The sequence below is a fragment of the Nuphar pumila genome, chromosome 12 (assembly GCF_984573655.1).
Source record: "Nuphar pumila chromosome 12, dmNupPumi1.hap1.1, whole genome shotgun sequence".
Lineage (NCBI taxonomy): Eukaryota > Viridiplantae > Streptophyta > Magnoliopsida > Nymphaeales > Nymphaeaceae > Nuphar > Nuphar pumila.
In genome coordinates, this window is record NC_143260.1 from 21,047,857 (window position 1) to 21,074,945 (window position 27,089).

The 27,089-nt window shown below is 37.2% G+C and overlaps 1 protein-coding gene across 3 annotated transcripts in view; it reads right to left on the bottom strand.

The window, feature by feature from the left end:
• Positions 1 to 26,667, bottom strand: part of LOC149820250 (FAD-linked sulfhydryl oxidase ERV1-like) — a 45,994-nt gene extending 19,327 nt beyond the window's left edge. The window contains exons 1-3 of one of the 3 annotated variants that reach the window (XM_089982694.1): positions 26,371 to 26,667; positions 25,645 to 25,716; positions 21,921 to 21,968 (exon numbers count right to left, since the gene is read on the bottom strand). In XM_089982694.1, coding sequence (XP_089838820.1) covers positions 21,921 to 21,968; positions 25,645 to 25,716; positions 26,371 to 26,562 — 312 coding nt within the window. In that variant the 5' untranslated portion in view covers positions 26,563 to 26,667. Of the gene's footprint in view, positions 1 to 21,920; positions 21,969 to 25,644; positions 25,717 to 26,365 lie in introns of all 3 variants that reach the window. The other 2 variants (XM_089982692.1, XM_089982693.1) reach the window with 2 other exon arrangements.
• Between the last annotated feature and the right edge of the window lie 422 nt (positions 26,668 to 27,089).

Genomic DNA, 27,089 nt, shown 5'->3' on the forward strand with positions numbered 1-27,089 from the left:
CTAAAAAGACACAAAAGCCAGTGGTTGAGTGTCTGTTATTGGGATCACCTCCCCAATCAGCATCAGTATATGCAATTAAATCAAGAGAAGAGGAGGAAGATAAGAAAAGTCCTCGTGAAAGAGAGGACTTGATGTATCTGATAATACGCATGACTGCTCCCATATGAACAGAAGTAGGAGCATGTTGAAATTGACTTGCTGTATGAACAGCATGTGCTATATCTGGTCTGGTAATGGATAGATAGGAAAGTGCCCCGACAAGCTGTCTGTAAGGAGTAGGGTCTGCAAGAAGTTCTCCATCATCAATCTTCATTTTAACATTAACAACTTCTGGAGTGTCAACTTTCTTATCATCAGTAATACCAGACCTGAAAACAATATCAAAAGCAAATTTAGTCTGAGATAATAAATATCCTCTAGGAGAATAAGCAACTTCAATGCCTAAAAAATATCTCAACAAGCCCAAATCAGTCATTTCAAAATGAGATTTAAGAAGTGTTTTGATTGTTTCAACTCCCTGTTTATCGCTTCCGGTGATGATCATATCATCCACATAGAGAAGAAGCACAATGATCCCTGCATCAGAATTCTTAATAAACAAAGCAGTGTCAGTTAAACAGAATTGAAAACCAATATCAATCATAACACGACTAAACCTATCATACCAAGCTTTTGGTGCTTGTTTAAGTCCATAAAGAGCTTTTTCTAAGCGAAGGACTTTACCCTTAGGAATACTTAGACCAGGAGGGGGTTCCATATATACTTCTTCAACTAGCTTTCCATTTAAAAAAGCATTTTTGACATCCATTTGAAAAATAGACCATTTTTTGATAGAAGCTAAGGCAATTAAGGTTCGGACAGTAGTCATACGAGCCACCGGAGCAAAGGTTTCTTCATAATCAATCCCATATTCTTGGGCATAACCTTTGGCTACTAAACGGGCTTTATATCTTTCAAGAGTACCATCACTCTTGGTTTTAATTTTATAAACCCATCGACATCCTATAGTTTTCTTCCCTGGAGGAAGATCTTGAATATTCCATGTAGAAGCCTTTTCAAGTGCATCTAATTCAACTTTCATGGCTTCTATCCATTTGATATCATTTTTTGCTTGAAAATATGTGGATGGTTCTTCATATGAGTGAATTAATGCAATAACTGCCTTATATGTGGGTGAGAAAGACTCGTATGATACAAACTTTTCTGGAGGCCTCGAGATTCGGGATGATTGTCTAGTTGGAATGTTAGAATATTTCTCAAGTGCACATGGAGTATTAGACTCTTGTCGCCTGGAATATTGAATACTAGTATCTCTATGAACTTCTTCATTTTCAACATTAAGATCAATAATTCTTGGATCATCATCAAAGTTACAATCAAGGTCATATTCATCAGATGTTGATGTTAGATCTAGCAAAAAGGAGTACTCAGTGACGTCTTTTAATTTTTTAAAATCACAGAAGCTCTCCTTTTCAAGAAAGGAAACATTTCTAGACACATATAGTTTATTATTTTTGAAGTCAAAACATCTATAACCTTTCTGGTTTTCAGCATATCCTAAAAAGGCACAGGGAATCGCACGAGGGGAAAGTTTATCATTTTTGTCAGTAAATATGAAACATTTGCACCCAAATATTCTTAATCTAGAGTAGTCTGGAGAAATGTTCATAAGTTTTTCAATGGGAGTGATATTTTGTAACGAAGAAGATGGCATCCTATTAATGAGATAGGTGGCAGTTAAGGCAGCTTCTGCCCAAAAGTCTTTAGGGACTTGATTTGCTATTAATAAAGTTCTAGTGGTTTCTATAATATGGCGATGTTTTCGTTCTGCCAGTCCATTTTGTTGAGGTGTATAAGGACAAGATCTTTGATGTGTGATGCCATGCAATTTAAGATAATTTTGAAAATCTGTGGATAAAAACTCTCCCCCTGAATCTGTGCGAAAAATAGTAATATCATTTTGAAATTTGTTTTTAACCATATTATGAAAAGTTTGAAAGTATGAAAATACTTCAGACTTATGTTTGAGAAAGTACATCCACGTATGTCGGGAGAAATCATCGACAAAAATAACATAGTAAACAAATCCTCCTTTAGAAATTACTGGTGCAGGACCCCAAACATCCGAGTGTATTAATTCAAGTGGTCTTGAAGAGAAAAAGGTTCTGTTCTGAAATGGTAATCTTTTCATTTTGCCGAGAATACAATCTTTACAATCAAATGATTCAGAGTTACAAAATTTCCCTAGATTTGGAAAATGTTGGATTTTGGCTATATGTGGGTGACCAAGTCTCTTATGCCACAGTTCCAACTCTATTTTTTGAATATTATAACAAAAAGCTTTCTTCGGCATTTCCAAAAAATCCATGTAATAGAGTCCTCCTTCTCTATGGCCTTCCCCAATCAGCTTGCCTGACTGGCGATCCTGTACCCAACAACCATGAGAAGAAAAAGAAATATTACACCCATAATCAGAAATTTGAGATACAGATAAAAGATTTAAATTTAATTTGGGAACATGTCTAATTTCTGGAATAAAAAAATTTTTTGTTTTATAAATTTTTTCAAAATCTCCTATTCCTTCTATTTCAAGAGAAGTCCCATCAGCAGTAAAGACCTTTGACACACTTGTTTTATTTTTAACACATTTGGATAGACTTTGATTATTTGGGGTCATATGAAAAGATGCACCAGAGTCAAGAAGCCAAGAAATTTTACCTAAATCAGAAAAAGATGAGGCTGCTGCGCCGGTTGAAGCTTCAGATGAGGAAGAGGCACCTTTGATGAGAGGCTGAAGGATCTCCATTAGTTGGGCCAGGGAAACTGGTGCATCCTGATCTTTAGGCTCCGATCCAGCAATTGCAGCTCTTTTTTCTCTCAGCTCCTTAAGTTTGGGACATTGTGGCCTGTAGTGTCCCGGTTCATGACAGTGATGACAAATAACTTTCTTCTTATCATAGTCACCATTTTGTCGGTTAAAGTGAGGAGGCCTATATGATCGAACATGATTCCCTGGTCTAGACACGGCTAAAACGGAATCATCTTCAATTTTTAAAGAACCTTTCCGGAGACGATTTTCTTCCATTGTTAACTCTTCAATAGTTTCAACAATAGAAGAAATTTTTCCCCGGTGAAGTAGGGCCGATTTAGTGGTTTCAAATTCCGGCCTTAATTCAGTGATAAACTGGTAAAAATGTTCAACATCGAGTTGTTTCTGACGAAGCTCGATGTCTTCGGCACAATGCCACTTTGGTTCTAAAAGGGAAAGTTCTTCCCAAAGTTCGGACAACCCATTGTAATATTCACGAATAGTTTTGTCTCCTTGTGTCATCATTCGAACTTTTTCTTGGAGGTTGCACACGTGTGCAATATCTTTAAGGGAATACATATTCTTAAGGTATTCCCATGCCTTATCGGCATGATCAAATTTGGCAAGACTTGAGCATTTTTTAATGTCAACGCTATTGATAAGCCATGACATTATCTTCGCATGAGATATTCTCCATTCTTTCCATTTCTTCTCGTATGAGGCAATAGCCTTGATTTTCTCTTCTTCCGATAGAGGGACGTCTTTATCTCCCTCCTTTTTAGTAAGAGATAGCTTAGGTTCCGAATCGGAACCATCCACAATCCCCCATAAGCCTTTTCCCCATATATGGTGCTTCATGATTGAAGCCCATGTTACATAGTTCGTATCGCTTAGTTTCATAGGCATGATGGTGACTTTATCATTGTCATCCATCGATTACAAGGAGAGAAAGAATAGGGATAGAAGAGAAACAAGAAGGAAAATGAGAAAGAAAGAAAAAAAAAAACAATACAACAAGATGTGAAATCTTCTCCAATGAAGTGATAAAACACTTCTCTTCAAGTGGCGAACACTTTTGCAAACGGGCACGGAAACCGAGGCAGCTTTTCCTCAAGATTTAGTACTTCCGCGGCTCTGATACCATGAAATGAAATGGGGATCTTTGAAACACGAGCTTTGATTAACAAGAGCAAGTGTCAAGAATGACACTAAAGCATAACCCTTAAAAAGGGTATAACTGGAAACAAAATAAAAATAAAAATGTATTCTTTATTGATATGAAAAACCAATTGCTTAAGAAGCATTGGAGTAAAATACAAGAGGGGCTGCACCCCTTTATATACACAGCTGAAAGAGGACTCAATAGAGCTGTTGGGCACAGTCCAACAGCTCTATTTAGAGCTGTTGGAATGTGTCAGTCCAACAGCTCTATTGCTAGTCAAGTCTGGACAGGACTTGACTAGCAACAGTCATTCTAGTTCAAACTGAACTAGATGACATAAAGACAAAAAATAAAAATAAAGGAAAAAAAATACAGAAAAGAAAGAAATTAAAAATGTATTTATATATATATAATAATATAATATTATTATATATACATATATGTACAGTTTTACATTTTAACAATTGTGCACATTGTGTTGCGATCGTGTAAGCCCTTAATGGCATTGGTTTGTGCTTATGCACTCTTATGATTGTAATCTTGTAAAGCCCTTAGTGGCATTGTTTTTTTATTTTCCGCTATTTCATTATACGGTATCACAGCCAGGTTATTCTTCTTGGCATTTTGCCTCTTTTGGGTCATGGGATTCTTTGGTTCAAGTTCGCACTTCGTAAAGGATTCATGCTCATTGTGGGGCTTGGATTCAAAGGAAATATAGACCCGGTATATATATTATATTTTTAAGTATTTCTTGTATTATCTATTCCATGCACTATGCATGAGAAAACACTTATTTTCTTTATCGTTATATATATAAGTATTCATATACATGTATGTATTAATGTAATAGGTAAATATCCTCTAAGAGTATTTCCAGCATTTTACTCATGTAATAGTATTGTTCATTAAGAATAGTTTTTCTCTTATTTATTTTTATCTTTTTATTTTTGTGTCCTTTTTGTAAAGAGCATGGGCTTGTGAAATTGTCTACGAAGAGACAATACGCATACAAGCATAAATACTTAGAGAAGAAGTGCACGAAGGCACTTTCACAACACTTGAACACAATACGCAAAAAGCGTAAAAATAATAAACATGCAATAATGCATGTGTTTCATAAAGAAGGAGGAAATGCTTGAGACTCTCAAGCTTAGGAAATACAAGGGGGGAACACCCCTATTTATACAAATGCAAGGAGGTGCAAAGGGGGGGCTCCCAAAGGAGTCGTTGGGAGCCCCCAACAGTCACATTTGTGACCGTTGGGGGGCCCCAACGACTCTATTGGGGGACCCCCAATGCACATTAAAAATATCCAAAATAAAAAAAGAAAAAAAAAGAATAAAACAAAAAGAAATTTACAACATATTCTAAAGGTGAATATGCGCAAAACAGGAAATGACAAAAATACCCTTTCGGGTAAAAATATATAAATATATATATTTATATATAGAGAGATATATGTACATATAATATATTATATGTAAACATATCTCTATGTATATAAATATATATATTTATATTTACAATAATGAGAGCTACATTTTAACACCCCCCCTCAAACTTACGGTGTGATAACCGCAAGTTTGTCAAGAAGGAAATGAAATCTGGGCGAACATAGAGCTTTTGTGAAGAAGTTGGCAAGTTGATACTCAGATGTCACATATGGTAGATCAATGACCTTCTTCAAGTATTCCTCTCGGACATAATGACAATCCATCTCTATATGCTTTGTTCGCTCGTGAAAGGTGTGGTTCTTGGCAATGTAGATTGCACTTTTATTGTCACAGCATAGCTTTGTTGGTTCTTTGACAACTACTCCCATATCTTCTAAAAGGCGTCGAATCCATACTATTTTCATGGTGGTAGATGTCATGGCTCTGTATTCGGCTTCAGTGGATGATAAGGAGACCTTCTGTTGCTTTTTACATCGCCACGAGATCAAAGATTCTCCTAAGAAAATACAAAAGCCAGTGGTGGAGTGACGGTTACTAGGGTCACCTCCCCAATCTGAGTCAGTATAAGCAAGCAATTTTAATTCAGAAGAAGAGGACAGGAATACTCCCTTATTTACCGTTCCCTTCAAGTATCTGATGATGCGAAGCACAACACTCATATGAACGGTTGTAGGAGCATGCTGAAACTGACTGGCGATGTGTATAGCATGTGACAAATCAGGTCGAGTAATGCTAAGATACATTAAAGAAACTACCAACTGCCTGTAGGGAGTAGGATCGGTTAGAGGAACACCATCGTCAATCTTCATTTTGGCTCCCACAACTTCAGGAGTTTCGCATACTTTGTCATCAGAAATCCCTGGTATGTCAATAATCTCACAAGCAAGTTTAGACTAAGATAGAAAATAACCACGTTGCGAATAGGCAACCTCAATTCCAAGAAAATATGTCAGAAAACCTAAGTCTGACATCTCAAATTTTGAAGTCAAGACGGACTTAATACCCTTGACTCCTTGAACATCATCACCTGTAATTAACATGTCATCAACATATAGTAACAATATTACAATCCCTGCTTTAGATTTTCTAGTAAATAAAGCAGTATCAGTATAACATGAGGAGAAACCATTTTCCAGCATTACACTGGTAAATCTGTCATACCAGGCTTTGGGGGCCTGTTTCAAACCATAAAAAGCCTTTCGAAGACGAACTTTATCTTTAGGAATCTTCATGCCTGGTGGGGCTTCCATATACACCTCTTCGTTAAGGTCACCATTTAAAAAAGCATTTTTCACATCCATTTGAAAAATATTCCAATTTTTAATAGATGCAATAGTAATGAGACATCTAACTGTAACAATTCGGGCTACAGGAGCAAAGGTTTCTTCATAATCAATTACATACACTTGTCCATACCCTTTTGCAACTAAGCGAACTTTATACCTTTCTAGGGATCCGTCGCTTTTAGTTTTAACTTTAAAAACCCATCGACAACCTATAGTTTTCTTTCCTATGAGTAGAGTTTGGAAATCCCAAGTTTCAGCCCTTTTGAGAGCACTAAGTTCTTTTTGCATGGCTTCTTGCCATTCTATACATTTTTTAGCTTCTTCAAAATTCCTTGGCTCAAAATAAGAGTGAATGGCACTAAGACAAGCCCTATACCGGGGTGAAAATGAATCAAAAGAGACAAAACGAGTTGGTGGTCTCCTATTCCTCTCAGATCTCCGGTGATCAAGAGTAGGTACAAGCTCACTATATTGGTCAATGGCACTTCTAAAAGTGTCTTGGTTTCTACGGGAGTAGGTTATCGGATCACTTGAAATCCTGTTTTCTTGGTCATTGAGAGGGTTATGTTCTTCGACATCACCATCATTTTCCTCCTTGTGATTTGATGATACATCATCATCACTAGATATATCATCATTACTAGCCAATAAGTCAAAAAGGAATGAGTAATCAAAAATTTCTTGTTGAGAAACATTTTTTTCAAATCCACTCTCATTTTCTAAAAATGTTACATTTCTAGAAACATATAACTTATCATCTCGAAGATCATAGCAACGAAACCCTTTTTGAGTTTCGGAATACCCAAGAAAGGCGCAGGGGATAGCTTTGGGAGAGAGCTTGTCATTTTTATCCGTGAGTATAAAACATTTACACCCAAAAACACGTAACCTATTATAATCAGGTTCAAGTTTATATAAGATCTCAAAAGGGGATATTTTTTCTAATATCCTAGATGGTAAGCGGTTTATCAGATAAACAGAAGTGAGGGCTGCTTTAGCCCAAAAGTTCTTAGGAATATTTTGAGAAATAAGCAGGGTCCTAGTGGTCTCAATGATATGCCTATGTTTCCTTTCGGCCAATCCATTCTGTTGAGGGGTTTTAGGACAAGACCTTTGATGAATAATTCTGTGATCCTCAAGGTATGTTTTAAATTGGTTGGAGAGATATTCTCCTCCAGAATCACTTCTAAAAATCTTTATATTACTATTGAATTGATTCTTGATCATTGAGTGGAAGGTTTTAAAACATGTAAAAACTTCATGTTTGTACTTTAGGAAATAGATCCATGAATACCGGGAGTAATCATCCACAAAAATAACATAGTAAGAAAAGCCTCCTTTTGAAACAACAGGTGCGGGTCCCCAAACATCGGAATGAACAATTTCGAAGGTTTTAGATGAGAGCATAGTTCTTTGCTTAAACGGTAAACTTTGCATTTTTCCGAGAATACAATCATTACAGGAAAATGAACTTTTACATAGATCCTTTGCAAAATGTAAATACGATAACTTGGTGGCATTAGGATGACCAAGTCTTTTGTGCCATATGTTTATATCTTTGTTCCGGGCAACATTACAAAATAATTTTGGAACTTGGAGAGATTCCATATAGTATAAGTCTCCTTTTCTAAGGCCTTCCCCAATCAATTTCCCGGACCGGCGATCCTGTATTAAACATTTGTCATATGAAAATTTAATATCGCATCCATGGTCCGAGAGTTGAGAAACAGAGAGAAGGTTTAAGTTAAGTTTAGGTATAAATCTAATTTTTGGAATGAAAAAACCTTGAGTTTCAAAATTACCTATTCCTTTAATTTCAAGGGAGGTTTCATCCGCAGTGGAAACAAAGGATGGGAAAACATTTTTTGAAAAATCGGAAAGTGAAAACATGTTTGGGGACATATGAAAAGATGCACCTGAGTCCAAAAGCCAAGAGACTTTACCTGGAATGGAAGAGGTAGACACGGCGGCACCAGATGTAGCTCCCTTGAGAAGAGGTTGAAGGGCTTCCACTATTTGATTCAACGAGAGTGACCCACTTGATGATGCCTCTTCCTTTTGTGGTACACCGGTGGTGGCCATAGCGAGAAGCCTCTTCCATTTGGGACATACGGGCTTGATATGCCCCGGTTCCTTACAAAAGTGACAAATAGTCTTGCTATAGTCTCTCTTTCCTCTTTGTCCACCATCTCCTCCTTGATTTTGGAATTTGAAATAAGGAGGACGATAGGCTTTTACATTATTTCTGGGTCTTGATACGGCATTGACCTCATTGTTTTCTTCATGATTACAAGGAACCACAAGAACATTTGATCCTTGTTTACATAAACTCATACGCGTTTCCTCACCACTTAATTTGGTGAGAACATCTTCAAGAGATGGAGTAAATGAGGATAGAAGGGATGACCTTATTTGCTCAAATTCCGGTCTTAACCCATTCAAAAAATTGAAGAACCGATCTTCTTCAAGTTGCTTGTGGCGGAGTTCAATTGTCTCTCCACTCCATTTTGGTTCAAGCATGGAAAGCTCATCCCAAATGGAGGAGAGGTCGGCATAATATTCCCTAATGGACATTTCACCTTGAGTAAGGGAGAGGGCCTTCTTTTGAAGGTAATACTTATGGGATAGATCTCTTGATGTATACATTTTCTCGAGATAATGTCAAGCTTCTGATGCTTTCTTGAACTTGATAATGTTGGCATTAATCTTTGTTTCGACGGATGCGAAGAACCAAGAAAGAATCTTGAAGTTCTTCATTTCCCATTCGTCGTGCTTCTTGGAGTATTCTTCAAGAGCTTTGATCCTTTCCTCTCCCTCAAGAACCTTGATTTCATTTCCGTCCATCACGGTTATTTTGGGTTCCGGTTCCGGAATAGTGCCTTGCACATAACCCCATAATCCTTTACCTTTTATGTGAGCCTCCATGTTCCCGGCCCAAATATGGTAGTTGGACCCATTCAACTTGAAGCCAAGGGCGAAGTGAGACTCTTTTTCACCCATTAAGGAGTAAAGAAAAAGAGAAGGAGGCGTACCAACACAATGTTTCAACTTCTAGCTTGCACAAGCTCCTTCTAAAATATTTGAGAAGCAATATCCACCACTTCAACTTCCAAGAATCCGAAGGCACGGTTTTCGAGGCACTCGAAAAAAGAAGAATCCCACGATCCTTAATCACCAACCGAGCTCTGATACCATGTGAAATTGTCTACGAAGAGACAATACGCATACAAGCATAAATACTTAGAGAAGAAGTGCACGAAGGCACTTTCACAACACTTGAACACAATACGCAAAAAGCGTAAAAATAATAAACATGCAATAATGCATGTGTTTCATAAAGAAGGAGGAAATGCTTGAGACTCTCAAGCTTAGGAAATACAAGGGGGGAACACCCCTATTTATACAAATGCAAGGAGGTGCAAAGGGGGGGCTCCCAAAGGAGTCGTTGGGAGCCCCCAACGGTCCCCCAACGACTCTATTGGGGGACCCCCAATGCACATTAAAAATATCCAAAATAAAAAAAGAAAAAAAAAGAATAAAAAACAAAAAGGAATTTACAACATATTCTAAAGGTGAATATGCGCAAAATAGGAAATGACAAAAATACCCTTTCGGGTAAAAACATATAAATATATATATTTATATATAGAGATATATGTACATATAATATATTATATGTAAACATATCTCTATGTATATAAATATATATATTTATATTTACAATAATGAGAGCTACATTTTAACAGGGCTCTATGGTCAAAAGACCATAGAGTCGTTGGGGGCTCCCCAACGGTCCCCCAACGACTCTATTGGGAGCTCCCTAATAGAGCCTCATGCTCTCCCTTTGTGTATATATAGGGGTTGAACCCCTCTATTGTAACTAATGCTTCTCTTAAGCATTTATGCTCAATAAAGATGAATATTTTTACATTTTGTATTTTTCTATTTAGTTTCTTAATGTTTTACATGCACTTAGTGCTTGTGTTGTTTCTCCTTGATTGTTATTGTTTTGTCCTATAGTGGACTTGTGTCTCAGCCAGTGTTATTAAAAACGCGCCTTAAGGCTCAAAAAGCACGTCTCGCCTCAAGGCGAGGGCCTTTGTGCCTTGAGGCACAGGCATGAAACGTAAAAGCGTACGAGGCGTATGCCTCATACGCTTTGAGGTGTACGCTTCGAGGCGAGGCGAGGCGCGCCTCACAGTGAGGCATGCATGCCTCATGTTGTTGGTCAAATGAGGGCAAAGCCCTCATTTGACCAAACTAAAAAAGTAACCACCGACCCTAATGAAGGTCGGGGGGCCTAATTTATCTCTCGTCTCTCCCAACCCCTCTCTCTCGTCTCTCACAGTCTCCCTCTCTCTCGCAGCCCCTCTCTCTCGGTTGGCTCCCCTTCCATCCCTGCTTTCTGATCGCGCAGTTCCTGGAGTTGGGAGACATCTTTGCGGACCTCAACGACCTCATCAAGAATGAGAACAAGGTGGGGTAGAATGAGACGGACGATAGGTTCAGTAGGTGCAGGGAGTGCATGAGGAGGGAGAAAGGGTTATGTGGATTCAACGATTTTGACCCGGACAAGCCTTTCATGTGTTACACTTCCTCCAGGATTTGTGATGTTTGTTTGTTTTTAACGAAACGGGGTTCGGTAGGAGGGAAGGGGCAAAGGTTGTTTTGTTGCTCTCCTGCTTGTCCTTAATCATTGGTACCCATGTCCCTCAGCATTTTGAAGTTACCAAGTGATCCTTCTCAAAAATAAAAGATAAGACAGTAAGGTGCTACTATAAAGACTCGGGATGGATCTGCAATTGGAAATGGATCCAGTTCCGATTGGATCTTGAACTTAGTTCTTCATGATTTCACTGTTCGGTTCCCTTAATCACCGAAAGTTTTCGTTGTTGTTGTTGATATTTAAGGAAGAAACCACTGGTTTAGGTGGAAGACGTCTGATTAGATACTGGCTAAGTGGATTTGGATTCTGATGGTGAAAAGCTCGTACCAAATGTGATTTTTTTACATGTAATGAGATTCAGTAACAAAAGTCAAAAAGTATAATTGCATCTGATTATAATCAGATATGGTTTTAGCTAACGGAATAAAACTAAATGGAGTGATAAAATCAAATCCTTAAGTATTTTCTCCTGGGGACCAAGTAGACACCCCTTTCTTCAAAGTTATTAAGGGCATTGTTATTATGGGTTCAATGTTTACAAAACTCAGTAGCTGTATAAATCACTTATAATTCAAATTGCCTTTTGTCTATCTGAATTTTCTTTTTCAATATAACGAGTTACTGACTATACACATTCTTTCAAAAAAAAAGAACAAACCATATCTGCCTCTTATATGGAAAACTGCACAATAATGACATGTTCGTGTCCTTTTGGGTGTATCCATGTGACATAAGATCTTGTGTGTTCTATTTGAGTAAACAGGACTGTCAACTGCTTTTTAATGAAGTGATTGTCTTACAAGGTGATAAACCCTGCTTACTTTTTTTCGACAGAGAAAGTTGGGATTAGGGAGACCCCTACCAGTTAAAACAACCATACCATTTAGATTCGAACTTGCAACGTCCCAAATAACTGCAAATGGGGAATGTTTGGCTAGAGTGATATGGATAGTTCGGTTCCGGAATTGTATCTTCATGAGAATTAGATTCTTCTTTTCAAAAAGTGAAGTAAAAAGGAGGTGCTAATGAAATCCCAAATCACCACCTAAAAAAGGCTGGTGCTTCTTGTGGGTGCCTCAAAGACTATTCTTTTATATCCAGCACAACATGAAAACCATTTTAGATGGTTGTGGCCATTTTACCATTTTGGATATTTTTTCCGTATTTATTTGAGATTTTTTATTTTTTGTTGGTTGTTGCTTCATCAATAAAGCATTTTTTATTTATTTATAATTTTAGATAATTTTTATAGTTTTTTTAAGTTTTAAAAAAAAAATTGAGGCTTACGCTTTGCGCCTCTAGGCTTACACCTCTCCTCAAATTTTGGTAGAGCGTCTCGCTACGCCTCAACGCTTTTCACAACATTGGTCAGCACATTGTGTTGCGGTCATGTAAGCCCTTAATGGCATTGGTTTGTGCTTATGCACTCTTGTGATCGTAATCTTGTAAAGCCCTTAGTGACATTGTTTTTGTATTTTCTGCTATTTCATTACAGATGGAACATGATACACAACTTGAGCAATATTAACTATTTCACAAATATCAAGAACAAATTGAATTTATTGTGTTTTTGTCAACTACTAATACATAAAATAATAAATGATAAAGATGCAATAAGTTTTATCATCATGATTTTATGCAGCACAATTTTTTGATACAATCAGAGAACTCTTTTTAAGGGCACCCTGTTAAAATGTAAACAACACATATAATAATATTATTATTATATATTTTTGCATTTATACTTTTTTATTTTTTTGTAATTTTTCTTTTTGTTTTTGGTATCTAGTTCTATTAGAACTAGATACATCTAGTTTGGTCAAGTTCCGGTTGGAACTTGACCAACTTTCTAGCTGTTGGAACTAGTCCAACGGCTAGAATTCTAGCTGTTGGAAGTTCCAACAGCTAGAAAGGGAGAGCTCCTTATGAGCTCTCCTTAGTACTCTTGTATAAATAGAGGTGAATCCCCTTGTGTAAATTATTCCTCTAAATGCTTTTTAAGCATTTTGCTCTCATAAACAAAGTGTTATTTATTTTTATGCTTTTCCATTTATACCCTTTTATGGGTCTTGTCTAAAGTATCTTTTAGATACTTCCTTTTGAGTAGATTCAAGTGCATTCGTGGAGCCTACCATTTCATTGCATGGTATCAAAGCTACGAAACTCTTAGATCTTGAAAAACTTCTGCCTCAATTTCCGTGCCTTTTGTGTAAAGGTGTGATTATCTTGTTCTTACAAAAAGTGTTTCGTCACTTGCAAAGGAGTGTTTCATCACTTGCCAAAAGAGTGTTTTATCACTCTTCTATCGACTACAAGAGGATCCATTTGAAGAAAAAGACTTGAGCAACAACATTGTATTGTATCCCTTTCTCCCTTTTTCTCTATTTTCCTTTTTTTTCTTCTTCTCCTTACTATCTTCTTCACAACCATGATAAGGTCACCATCATACCCATGAAGTTGAATGATATTAATTATGTGATGTGGGCTTCAATTATGAAGCACCACATATGGAGAAAAGGTTTATGGGAAATAGTGGATGGTTCTGATTCGGAACCTAAACTATCTCTCACCAAAAAAGAGGGTGATAAGGAAGTCTCTCTAACGGAAGAAAAGAAGACTAAGGCTCTAGCCTCTTATGAAAATAAATGGAAAGAGTGGAGGATGGGGCATGCAAAGATAATATCATGGCTTATTAATAGCGTAGACATTAAAAAATGTTCTAGCCTCGCTAAATTTGAACATGCAGATAAGGCATGGGAATACCTCAGAAATATGTATTCCCTTAAAGATATTGCCCATGTGTGTAATATTCAAGAAAAAGTTTGGGCATTAACTCAAAATGACAAAACTATTCGTGAATATTATAATGAGTTATCCGAACTTTGGGAAGAGTTGACTATTCTAGAGCCAAAATGGCATTGCGCCGAAGATATCGAGCTTTGTCAAAAACAACTCGATATGGAACACTTTACCAATTTGTGAATGGATTAAGGCCGGAATTTGAATCCACCAAAATCGGCTCTACTTCATCGTGGTAAAATCCCTACTATTGTGGATACTATTGAAGAACTAACTATGGAGAAAAATCGTCTTAGAAAGAGTACTCCAAAAGTTGATGATGATTTAGTTCTAGCTGTGTCTAGACCAAGGAATCATACTCGCACTTATAGGCCGCCTCATTTTGGGAGATAGAGTGGTGAGTTTGACAAAAAAAAAGTTATTTGTCACCACTGTCATGAATCGGGGCACTAAAGGCCTCAATGTCCGAAGCTAAAAAGGAGAGACGAAAAGAGGGTTGCATCTATTGAAACTGAGCCAAAAGATCAAGATGCACATGTTTTCATGGCTCAACTGATGGAGATTCTTCAACCTCTTCTCAAAGGGGTATGCTCTTCGACTGAAGCCTCAATTAGAGCGGCAGTTGCATCTGTATCCGGTCCAGGTAACTTCCCTTGGCTTTTAGATTCTGGTGCTTTATTTCATATGACCCCAAATGCTAAATGTTTATCCGAATATCTTAAAAATAACTCAAGTATATCAAAAGTCTTTAAAGCAGATGGAACATCTGTTGAAATAAAAGAAATAAGATGTTTTGAAAGTTTTCAAAAATCCAAAACTTTTTGTATTCCAGAAGTTAGATATATCCCAAAATTAAATTTAAACCTTTTATCTGTTTCATAAATTTCTGATTATAGATGTAATATATCATTCTCATCTGATGGTTGCTGGATACAGGATCGTCAGTCAGGGAAGCTGATTGGGGAAGGCCATAGAAAAGAAAGACTATGTTATATAAACTTTTTGGAACTACCAAAGAATGTATTTTGTTTAAATGTTCAGAAATTAAAAACAGAATTATGGCACAAAAGACTTGGCCATCCTCATATGTCAAAAATCCAATACTTCCCAAGTTTGGGAAAATTTTGTAAATCTGAAAATTTTGTTTGTAAAGTTGCATTCTTGGTAAAATAAAAAGATTACCTTTTTCTAGTAGAACCTTTGTCTCTAAAAAAACCTCTAGAGTCAATACATTCGGACGTTTGGGGACCCGCACCAGTTATCTCTAAAGGTGGTTATGCGTATTATGTCATCTTTGTTGATGACTTTTCTAGACACACTTAAATTTATTTTCTTAAACATAAATCTGAAGTTTTTGCTCACTTTCAAATATTTCATAAAATGGTCACAAACAAATTTCAAAGTAATATTTCTATTTTTCACACCGATTCAGGGGAAGAATTTATGTCTGGAGAATTTAAAAACTATCTTAATCTATATGGCATTACTCATCAACGATCATGCCCACACACCCCTCAACAAAATGGTCTTACGGAACGCAAGCATCGCCACATTATGGAAACCACTCGAACTTTGCTAATTGCAAGTCAAGTTCCAAAAGGTTTTTGGGTTGAAGTTGCTCTAACTGCCACCTATCTCATCAATAGAATGTCATCTTCTTCATTAAAAAATATATCTTCAATTGAAAAACTTTATGATTTAGCTCCAGACTACTCTATATTAAGAGTTTTTGGTTGCAAATGTTTTGTATTTACAAACAAAAATGATAAATTCTCCACTCGTGCAATTTCATGTGCCTTTTTAAGATATGCTTAAAATAAAAAAGGCTAAAGGTGCTATGATCTTCAAAATGACAAATTATACGTATCAAGAAATGTGTCTTTTCTAGAAAAAGAAAGTTCTTTTGAAAGTGAAAAATCCAAAGATATTACTGAATATTCCTTTTTAATCTATTTAACTTCAAAATTCAATGAAGAGAATTTTGAATATAACTTTGACAATGATCGAAGTCCTATTATTTTTTAAAATGATAGCGAGGGCCAAACCAGTAGGGATGTTGGTCTGCAATATTCAAGACAAAGAGTTGGAGAGCAACACCCACCATGTGCATTAGAAAGGTTTTCTGAAGTTTGCCCTCGTAGGACTTCTAGAATTTCTCGACCTCCCAAAAAATTTGTCTCTTACGAATCTTTTTCACCCTCGTATAAGGTAGTCCTTGCATTAATCCAATCCTATGTTGAACCTTCCTCCTATTCTGAAGCCAAAAACCATGAAGAATGGGTTTAAGCTATGAAAACAGAATTGGATGCATTAGAGAAGGCCAACACTTGGTCCATTCAAGACCTTCCTCTCGGAAAGAAACCTATAGGTTGTAGATGGGTCTATAAAATCAAAACCAAAAGTGATGGGACCCTAGAAAGATATAAGGCACGACTCGTAGCCAAAGGTTATGCTCAAGAGTATGGCATTGACTATTAAGAAACCTTTGCCCTTGTGGCTCGTATGACCACTGTTAGAACTTTAATTGCTTTGGCTTCTATCAAAAAATGTCTTATATTTCAAATGGATGTCAAAAATGTTTTCTTAAATGGGAGTCTTGTTGAAAAAGTCTACATGGAAGCTCTGCCTGGTATTACTATTCCTAAAGGTAAAACACTTCGTCTTGAGAAGGCCCTTTATGGCCTCAAACAGACACCAAAAGCCTGGTATGACAGATTTAGTCATGTTATGCCTGATATTGGATTTCATTCTTGTTTGACTGACACTGCCTTGTTTATTAAGCAATCTGATGCAGGTATCATCATCCTTCTTCCTTATATGGATGATATGATCATCATTGGAGGCGACAAATAGGGAGTTATCAATATCAAAACTCTTCTTAAAACTCATTTTGAAATGTCTGGTTTAGGATTATTGAGATACTTTTTAGGAATAGAAGTTGATTATTCCCCTCGTGGGTATTTGATATCTCAATCTAAATTTGCTTTTGATATTGCTTCCAGGTCTGGCATTACAGATGATAACAAGGTGGACACACCAGAAGTGGTTAATGTTAAAATGAAAATTGATGATGGAGAGCATCTTGATGATCCCACTCCGTTCAGACAACTTGTCGGAGCACTTTCCTATCTCTTCATCACTCGGCCAGACATAGCACATATTGTACACACAACTAGCCAGTTTCAATATGCTCCCACTTTTGTTCACATAGGAACGGTTTTACGTATTATTAGATATTTAAAGAGTTATCTCTCAAAAGGACTCTTGTCTGCATCGTCACCATTAGATTTAATTGCTTATATTGATGCTGATTGCGAAAGTGATCCTAATAATAGGCACTCAACCACTGGTTTCTATGAATTTTTAGGTGAATCTCTAATATCATGGAGGTGCAAGAAGCAGCAGAAGGTTTCTCTTTCCTCCACTGAAGTTGAATATAGAGTCATAGCAACCACCACAATAGAAGTTGTTTGGCTCAGGCGACTGCTCGCTGATATGGGAGTTGAAGCAACGCAGGCATCACGAATATGTTGTGACAACAAGACTGCAATCTACATCGCAAGCAACCGGACTTTCCATGAGCGCACCAAACACATTGAGATGGATTGTCACTATGTCAGAGAGGAGTACTTGCATGGAATCATTGATCTGCCATATGTGACGTCAGAATACCAATTAGCAGACTTCTTCACCAAGCCTCTCGCGGCTCCCAGATTTCACTTCCTCTTAGACAAACTTTTGCTCATTGTACCATAAGTTTGAGAGGGAGTGTTAAAATGTAAACAACATATATATAATAATAATAATATTATTATATATTTTTGTATTTATACTTTTTAATTTTTTTGTTTTTGGTACATCTAGTTTGGTCAAGTTCCGGTTGGAACTTGACCAACTTTCTAGCTATTGGAACTAGTCCAACGGCTAGAATTATAGTTGTTGGAAGCTCCAACAGCTAGAAAGGGAGAGCTCCTTATGAGCTCTCCTTAATACTCTTGTATAAATAGGGGTGCATCCCCTTGTGTAAATTATTCCTCTAAATGCTTTTTAAGCATTTTGCTCTCATAAATAAAGTGTTATTTATTTTTATGCTTTTTCATTTATACCCTTTTATGGGTCTTGTCTAAAGTATCTTTTAGATACTTCCTTTTGAGTAGATTCAAGTGCATTCGTGGAGCCTACCATTTCATCACACCCACTTTAAACTTTTTAACTAACATAAACTAAAAGTTTCAACACAATATATGAAAAATGTAAAGTCCACGTGGACTTTACCAAGTATATAGAACTTGGAGGAGGAAGGCCCTCTATAAGGAATGAAGGACCTCCCCTCCTTGCAATTAATATGGGCTTAATACCATAGATGAGAGGGGGCTTGTTTATCCGATATGAGGGTCTTTTAGACATGACTCTTTGACCAAGACATTCCTTTCAAAAGTGTCACGCTTTTAAGAAGAGGAAGAGCATTGATTAGGATTCTTTGAAAGGAATACCACGGTCAAAGTTAAGCTTTTACATCATCCATACTTAAATTTTATCAAATCAAAAGAAAATGAAGAACCATGAGAATCAAGTTGTTTTTTACGTTATTAATATTATAGTTTCACCACACAACCACAAAGTTTAGTTTTGTTTTGTTTTGTCTTTTTGTAATTTTATTTTGATAATTTTTTGACATGAAATCTTTAACCAAGATTTTTCTGAGTTTTTTTTTTTTTAAAAAGAAAGTTTTTGATTCATGACTCATAATGCTAGATTCACATGTTCACACTCATTATCAAGTTCCAACAGGAGATCACTTGCCTTTTTACCAACTCTTGTTTATATAACTTAAGGTGGTATAGACAGCTTCATAAGATCACTGCAGTAGTCGCACAAGGTATAATCCCCTTGATTGCACCCTTGAATATTCTCCACAGTGCCACATTTTTTGCTACATTCTTCTTTTGGAGGTATGCACTGACAATGGCACCCGAAACTTCCTTGGAGGCCTCAAAATTCATAAATATTTTTTCAACTAATGGCTCAATTTATTGAAGTCAAGCCAAGATAAGGAAATCTTCGCCTACATCAACCCAAAGAAAGTGGTTTTAGGCTTTTCTATTTCTCCATTAATTTATCCCAAATTCGTTCTTTCAAATAAAAATTTTTATGGATCGAAAGCATCCCTCATGATGATTTTGTTAAACCTAATATCGAATATTTGAAAGCTCTGACTGTCTTTTTAGAGAAGTTCCAAGTTCCAATTAAGGGTTTTGATGATTCATCACCAATGTTTTCTCTTTAGGTGCAGCCATTTTGATCTATTCCCTATATTTTCAACAATTACACCCATAGAAGCACTTCACCGTGATTCCCACAGTGGTCACTAGTGTCACCTCCTTGTTAATAACATCCCTCTCCTTATGAGGATCCAACTTCATACAACTACCAGCATCAAGCAACCAGTAGGCCACACACTAGCCAATGAAAAATCTTCCCTTTGTTTTTATATTTCACCTTTCTCACTTTCTACCCATCAAATGTTCTAAAAAAAAATCCAAAAGATCACCCTAAATTCCTTGCAACCATACCCAGCAAAGAATGGAGCTCTTGTGTGTCTAGGCATCCTATGTAGTCAAAAGCACTGACTAGTCTACCTAGTCGGCTTAGGGCTTTGCAATTCCTAGGTGAGTACCTTAAAAGGTACCAATTTTGCCAACTAGGCATTGACTAGGATGCCTAGTCAGTAACTAAGCTGACCTCGCTTAAGCACAAGGGAAATTTAGTCATTTTATTATTAGATATATGAAGGGAGGGGGTTAATTTTAAGGATGCAAATGGGTCAGATTAGGATGGAGGTTTTGCAAGTTTTGGCTATTCTGGATCCAACCAGATCGGACTCCCCAATGTATTTAGCTGTTCAGAATCTGAACTGTTTGCATCCCTAGTTAATTTTAAATGTGTTTGTTAATTTGTTTCTGATGAATTTTTCTATTAAAGGCTGAAACTGAGATGTGTATGTGTGATTTTTGTTTGTATATGTGTGAGTTTTTGTAAATTTTTCTATAAAATCCTGAAATCATGTTTAGTATTACTGATTATTTAATACATTATTTTTTTCGATAGGAATATGATGCATTATTTATATATGTGTTACTGTGCTTCTATGTTTTCCCGTGAAAGGCGGGAAGTATTATATATTAATATATATAATATATGTTTGTGTGTGTGTGTGTCTTAGTCAATTTTTGTGAAAGATTGAAAGCATATTTTATTGATTATATTGAATATGTTATGAATAATTGAATATATATATATATATGTATATTATATATTATATATTTTTTATTATATTCTAGTAATATATATTTAGTGAAAGCATGTGTAATTGTGTACTTGTATGATTAAAACATCTTATTACCAAAAGAATTTAACATATTTTTATGTATATTTTGTATACTTTTTTATTTTTTAATTGGGGGTACTGACTAGTCCTCGACTAGTCTTTTTAGGGGTCTACTGACTAGGCACCACCTAGCACTTTTAACTACATAGTAGGCAGATAAGTTGTTGACAGTGGTATGATAAGGACTCTTTAATGCTCTCATATCATGGTGTCTGATGGATCTAATGTTAGTAAATTGATGTGTTGGTGGCTGAATGGATAAAAGCCATATCACAAGGACATAGCATGTGTGTAAGGGAGTGTACCGTGCTTGTGTTCATGTGAAAAAGAAGCACAACACCAAAACGCTCAAGCTACACATACTAAATATTAAAACCTCAAGTTAAATGCAATTTTATTTAACCTTAAGTATTTCTTTGAAGCAAAAAGTTTAGGTTTATTTTGGGAGAGAGGAGGGTGGGGGAGGGGTGGTTGAAATTTTATAAATGTGTTAAAATACTGATATGTGACATGTTAAAGGGGGAAATTAATGACATTCGAGATTGTGCTTTGTAGAGAGAGAGAGAGAGAGATGGCATTCTTAAAAAAAGCTGACGAAAGCATTAATGATGAGCCATTTGACCAAATACAAGAGAAAAAAACATCATTTTAATGTACAATAAAGGACATGTTAAACTTGAAGACAGGCAAAGTTGTCTTCGAGTTATTGACCAAATCGGATATGGCTTTGACTATACCTTCATCGCGTTGGTGTGTGTTTCTCACCATATTTTTTGTTGTCATGTCACTTCGGACATCTGTTTATAAACATGTCCATGTGACATATGATGAGAGAGAGAGGTGTCTACATCGCGATGAATTAAACATTTAGAAGGAATTAATAAGGAATACACAGCAAGGGAAGATTGAGAAGAGCAAGCATCAACGTCTCATCCATCATAAAACACAGTAAGTGTGGGTCCCTGCCTAGGCATATTTATGGGTATAACCGAAGCTACAGTTTTAGTATTGATTCTACCATTAATGCAGAGATAGCAAAGTAGGCAGTTACCTTGCCAAAAAATTCACTGAAATGGCTTCAGGAATTTGGATTTCACAAGCTGTTTTCATGCAAAAATGTATACTTCAAGGGTTACACAAGAAAATTCTTCAATTAGTACACATTATAACACTAAGTTTCCGAGCTATATTTGGAGATATTTTTTGATGTGTAATTGGTTCCAGGAATGAATCATATGCAAGTATGTTGGTCATGCTTAAATGGACCAGGTGTCAGCTGATTGTACATGCCAGATGCAATAACAAGTATTCAGGTGGAATAGAATAGCTATGGAAAAACAAGACATCATAACTTACCAGCTCTTTCACATCTCGTTTCTGTTGCTTAGTTGGATGATCAGGATACTGAAAACATCACACAGAAATTCAAGTGAAATATCACACAAAATAACCACATGCAAATGGAAATAAATATTAATTTGTTTGGCTGTTTTGTTTTATTATTTTCCTCGGTAACAATATCAAATTGGACAACAAACAATCCTCCAAAAGAACAATGATGAATGAAACTCATGTTGAAAATTATGAGATTCTTTTTCCTTGTGTTTTTCAGGAACAAGAATAACTTTGAAAAACATACAACACATACCGCAGGTAGCTGTTAAGATCCACCTCTTCTAGTGGACATTACCAAGTTCACTATAGTTGCATTAAGCTGGGGGTGGTTGGTCCACTACACTGCTGTGACTGGTCTGCAAATCACTAGGATGTCTGTTACCCACATGGTTTCCTCAAACAGGTCCATCTAAACCTAGCACACCAGGTCATTCCAACCTGATTCCATGCAATTCCAGGCTCCATCCTTTGCAGGGAGCCACCCAAGCCATTACAACTTGGATTGGACAGAGCCAAGGAGGGGACATCCATGTTTAGGCATGTTCAAGTGGACTCAGTAGGACCAACTAAACATGAGTTCATTTGGTTTCTAATGAAGGAAACAACCATAGTAACTCAATTATCTGATTACGCCCAACATTACATTGAATTGATTGGCACCATCATTCACACTGAACACTAAAAAACTCACCACAGTTGGTGATACTACTAATATCATGGAGAACAAGCCCTGTGGCTGTATGTATATCTTGATTTTTAGTAGACTTATCCAGGACTTTTTTTCTCTGTCATCAAGATACTCATCAAAGATAGGATCTTTATTAAAGTTATTATCAACATCCGCTTTGCTGTTTGAGAATCCCTAGTTCAGTTTTGGTGTCATTGATAATATATTGGAGGGCCTACCATGCTTATATGGCAAGCAAATATCTTCTCCTTTAAGATACAAGTTACAATTGTGATGTAATATTGACTTCCTTCTTAAGGTCTCCAAGATAACACTCCATTTCTGATTCTTCGGCACATCGACAAGCTTTCAGGATTAGGATCAATATTTTTTTTTTAGATGAAAGAAGAATTTCACTATTAAAGAGTAGGGTGTCATCGGGTCGGGTTTACCTGGACCTGACCCGAACCAAACCCTATAGGGTCCAGGTATGGTGATAAATAAGAAGACCCGATTAAGACCCGGGTCCGATTAATACATGGAACTGGGAATAGTTTGTGAAATTTTATACCAGACTTGGGGGTCGGCTCGAGTTCCAATTAAGACCCACAATTTTTTAATGTAAAAATGATAAAAAAATATTGTTTTACCGGGTATGATCCGGGTCTGGTTAATGTAGTTCTTATTGGGTCCAGGTATGGTTTCTCTTATGGTGAGTCTGATTAGACTCGGATCCGGACCCGATACCATACCCGAAATTTGGGGCCAGGTCTGGTTCCACCTGGGTCCAAACCAACCCCGACCCGTTGACACCCTTAATAAAGAGAACACGCACTACAAGGTATCACATGTTATCAGTATGAGGATGCTAAATGAAAAATAAACAAGAAAATAATAATGAGATGATATGAAACTGAATTTAAGCCCATCCTGGACGTGTCTATCCAATCCCAAATTAAGTCCCTCCAGGTGCCTCTAGCAAGTAAATAAATATATCTTCTGAGTCCTGAGGTGAATGCAATATGTATTAGCAGCCTTTCCTCAACATTTGTTGGTCCTTCCACCCAAGTGTATGACCATGAAGGTGAATGCTACCAGCTCTGTAAGCTAATCTAGATCTTCCATATCTATCTCTTACGCATACCACCAAATTATATGTCTAATCTCCACAATTCAGCTATGATCAACCTCCTAGTCTAGCCAGGAAAGCACACAGATTCTGTTAAAGATGGCCATAACCAGAAATATGAATGGCAGATTCTTCTGCCCTTCCACAAAGGACACAACAATTGGCAAATTGGACCTTCACATCAGGTTTTAGCTTTGATAGTGATCTTTCTAGAGAGACTAAACAATGTTCCTCCCAGGCGGTCCTTTGCCACAAATATAATCCTTTGGGAACATTGAGATTCTCACTTCTAAGAGGGATGTGCGGCAAGATTCACCCTAAACATCCCATTCTCTCCACACTCCCAAAAGAGGCCATCCTCCTATAGAGGTATGTTTGTCAGCCAGCATAATCATCAGATTCTCCTAAATCACAAGTCTTAGCCAATTCGGAGTTCCCTTTCATATTCAAGTCCCATTCATCATTATCCACATAGCATTCAGCAACTGACACATCCTTATTCCTGGCCAGCAAGAGAACAGCAGGATAACTAATGGACAAATGTTCTGGACAAGTCGAATTTTCCTTTCAAAGACTAACCAGTGATCCCTCGCCTAACTGAATACTGATCTCGCCAATTTCGTCCAATATGCTCGCCCAAATCCTGTATACACCTGATCCAGTTTTCCAACTTAACCGTTTTTACTCAATTCCAAAGAAGCCCTTCCAAAACATATTTCCTTTTGATCAAACTTGGCCACATTTATCCCCCCTGTTCATCAGCCACCACCATTTACTTCATTCATCTGTTGGATCCTTGTAACCATTACTCACCTATGAGATTGTAAGAGAGGCACCTTCACCAATCTTTTCTCTACCTTCTCAAAACCTCCTCAAAATGGAGAGGAGGTATGAAGGTCTATATATCATACATATCTGATAAAAACTATTCGTATAGCTAAAGTTAAGCACCTTGCAGATCAAGATCAGATTGTAAAAATTTTATCCCCTATTATTGCCAAATGCTTCCATTCTGAATTAGATGAATGCAACAAATCCACAAATCACATGGGCAATACAATACCTCTATCCGAGAGCCAAAAGTTGCAAGTGTCTAGACCTGCTCACCAATATTGAAAGCAACTAGTTCCCGCTCTTTCTCATTTATCTTTAAGCAAACCAGTATTAAGTCAAGAACTTTGGTAAAAGACACCGGCATCAACCTGTGTATATTGCCTACATCAAATGGCAATATGTCATCTATGAATTGATAGGCATGCTAGAGGCAGTACATATAGTAGTTGAATCCCATCTGTAATGCCCAAACTCCTTTCCTTCTTAACTATTGCATTCAATCCTTCAACACTGTTAAATAACAATCTATGTCACACAGACACTTCACTTAGGATCCCATGTTGACACGACATGACTTGAACTCTACATGACACATCATGGACACACAGTCCTTAACTTTATTTATTGTCTTTTATGATCTTGAATGCTTATTTATATCCACTTGCATTCTTTTTTTCCTAAAATTTGTTAGCTAAAACTGCAAAATAGGCTGAACAACTTAGATGGACTATTTCTTTAAATAAAAAAAATGCAGCATATCCTGCATCTTTGTGTGCAAAATTCCCTTCTTTGGTGAGTTCTGATCCACTCATAATCTACTGATTCCCTTGGATCTCTATTATGTAAACACACTCCATACAACTTGGATAGCATATTCACACGAAACCATGGAGTCTGTGAACATGTCGAACTGATGAATATTATAAAAATATCCATTTTTGATAAAAATACTCATATACACGAATTTGAAAATGTAAATGCATAAACCAAACACTACGAAGAAGCAAGACAGAGGAACTAGCAAAAGAAGGAATGAACGAGTGCAAGCCAAATACCAGAGCTCCAATTGCATGAAGCAGAGTCCAAGTACACCTCCCAAGCTCTTCCTTCGTTGTGGGTCTTGGAGGCTGTCCCAATTCATTAAACAAAAATAAGAAATTACATAAAGAAAATAACACAGAACCCAAGCTCCTGTAAACAACACAGCCATCACCCCCACGAACTGGCATGTGAAAGAACACAGAACCAGAATCGTGTGATATCGATAGAAAAACATCACTGACCAAGCAACCAATTGTCAGTACATTCAGGACCATAACCACTATAAACTCCGTTTGCGTGCGTGTGCGTGAGAGAGAGAGAGAGGGCTCAATCTTCAAAAATGAGAAGAAATAGGAAGTGGGGAGTCCGAATTCCCTTTAAAACCGACCAAACAGCCAAAGTCATCAAATAAAAGAATGTAAGCAACAATCCCAATTTAATAACCTCTCTCTCTCTCTCTCTCTCTCTCTCTCTCTCTCTCTCTCTCTCTCTCTCTCTCTCTCTCTCTCTCTCTCTCAGACACACACAGAGAGAGAGATGATTCAAATCTCCTAAAATGAGAAAGAAAGAGGGAGTGGGAAGTACGAATTCCCTTTTTTTTGGAGAGAGAAAAGGCACGTACGAATTCCCTCTTAAATCGACTAACCAACCAACGTTGCCAAAGAAAACAGTCCCCAACTCACAACCACAGACACACTCAGACAGAGAGAGAGAGAGAGAAGGAGATGGGCACACCTTACTTGCGACAAACGCATCAGCGACGCCATCGGAGGAGCCACCACCAACAGCTGAAACGGCGGCGTTGTCACCCTCTTTTTGAAGAGAAGAGGCGGAGAAGAAAGAGAGGAAGGGTGGGAGGCCCATCTTCTTGTTCGGGTGTGCTGCCTGCAATCGATTGCTGTTGTTGTGGAGTTTCTGAAATTGAAACCCATGGGTGAGGTGGGAGGCGGTGGAGTGGAGAGACTGATTCAGGGAGTCGTACGCCCGCAGGATCAACTCCAACGGGTTCTCAACCATGCTGATGCCCGCCCCATTCCATACCCAAACTCCTCTTCCCCCGTTCCCCCTACCTTATCGCATGTAACGTAAGAAGCCGCACACACAGAGCCGACTTCTCGTGGCTTCGGGTTCGGATCCGAAAAAATGCAGACGTTCGGATTCGCTTAATTTATGTACGGAGACACGATACCCACGGTTTTGTTTGGCCAACGTTCCCCTTTCCATCTTAGGGGAGCCCTTGGTTTTATGAATTTAAATTCATAAAATATAAAAATCTGCCTCTTAAACCATTTGCTCTTTCTCTCATACGAAAAAATGGTTTTCATACAGTGTCACCTTCTAAACCACTCTCTCACTCATATCAAAAATCCACGTGTTTTTATGGCTCTCCCTTTCCCTCTCTCTCTATTATGAAAATCCACGTGTTTCTACAGTGTTAGCTATTAAACCATTTGATGCA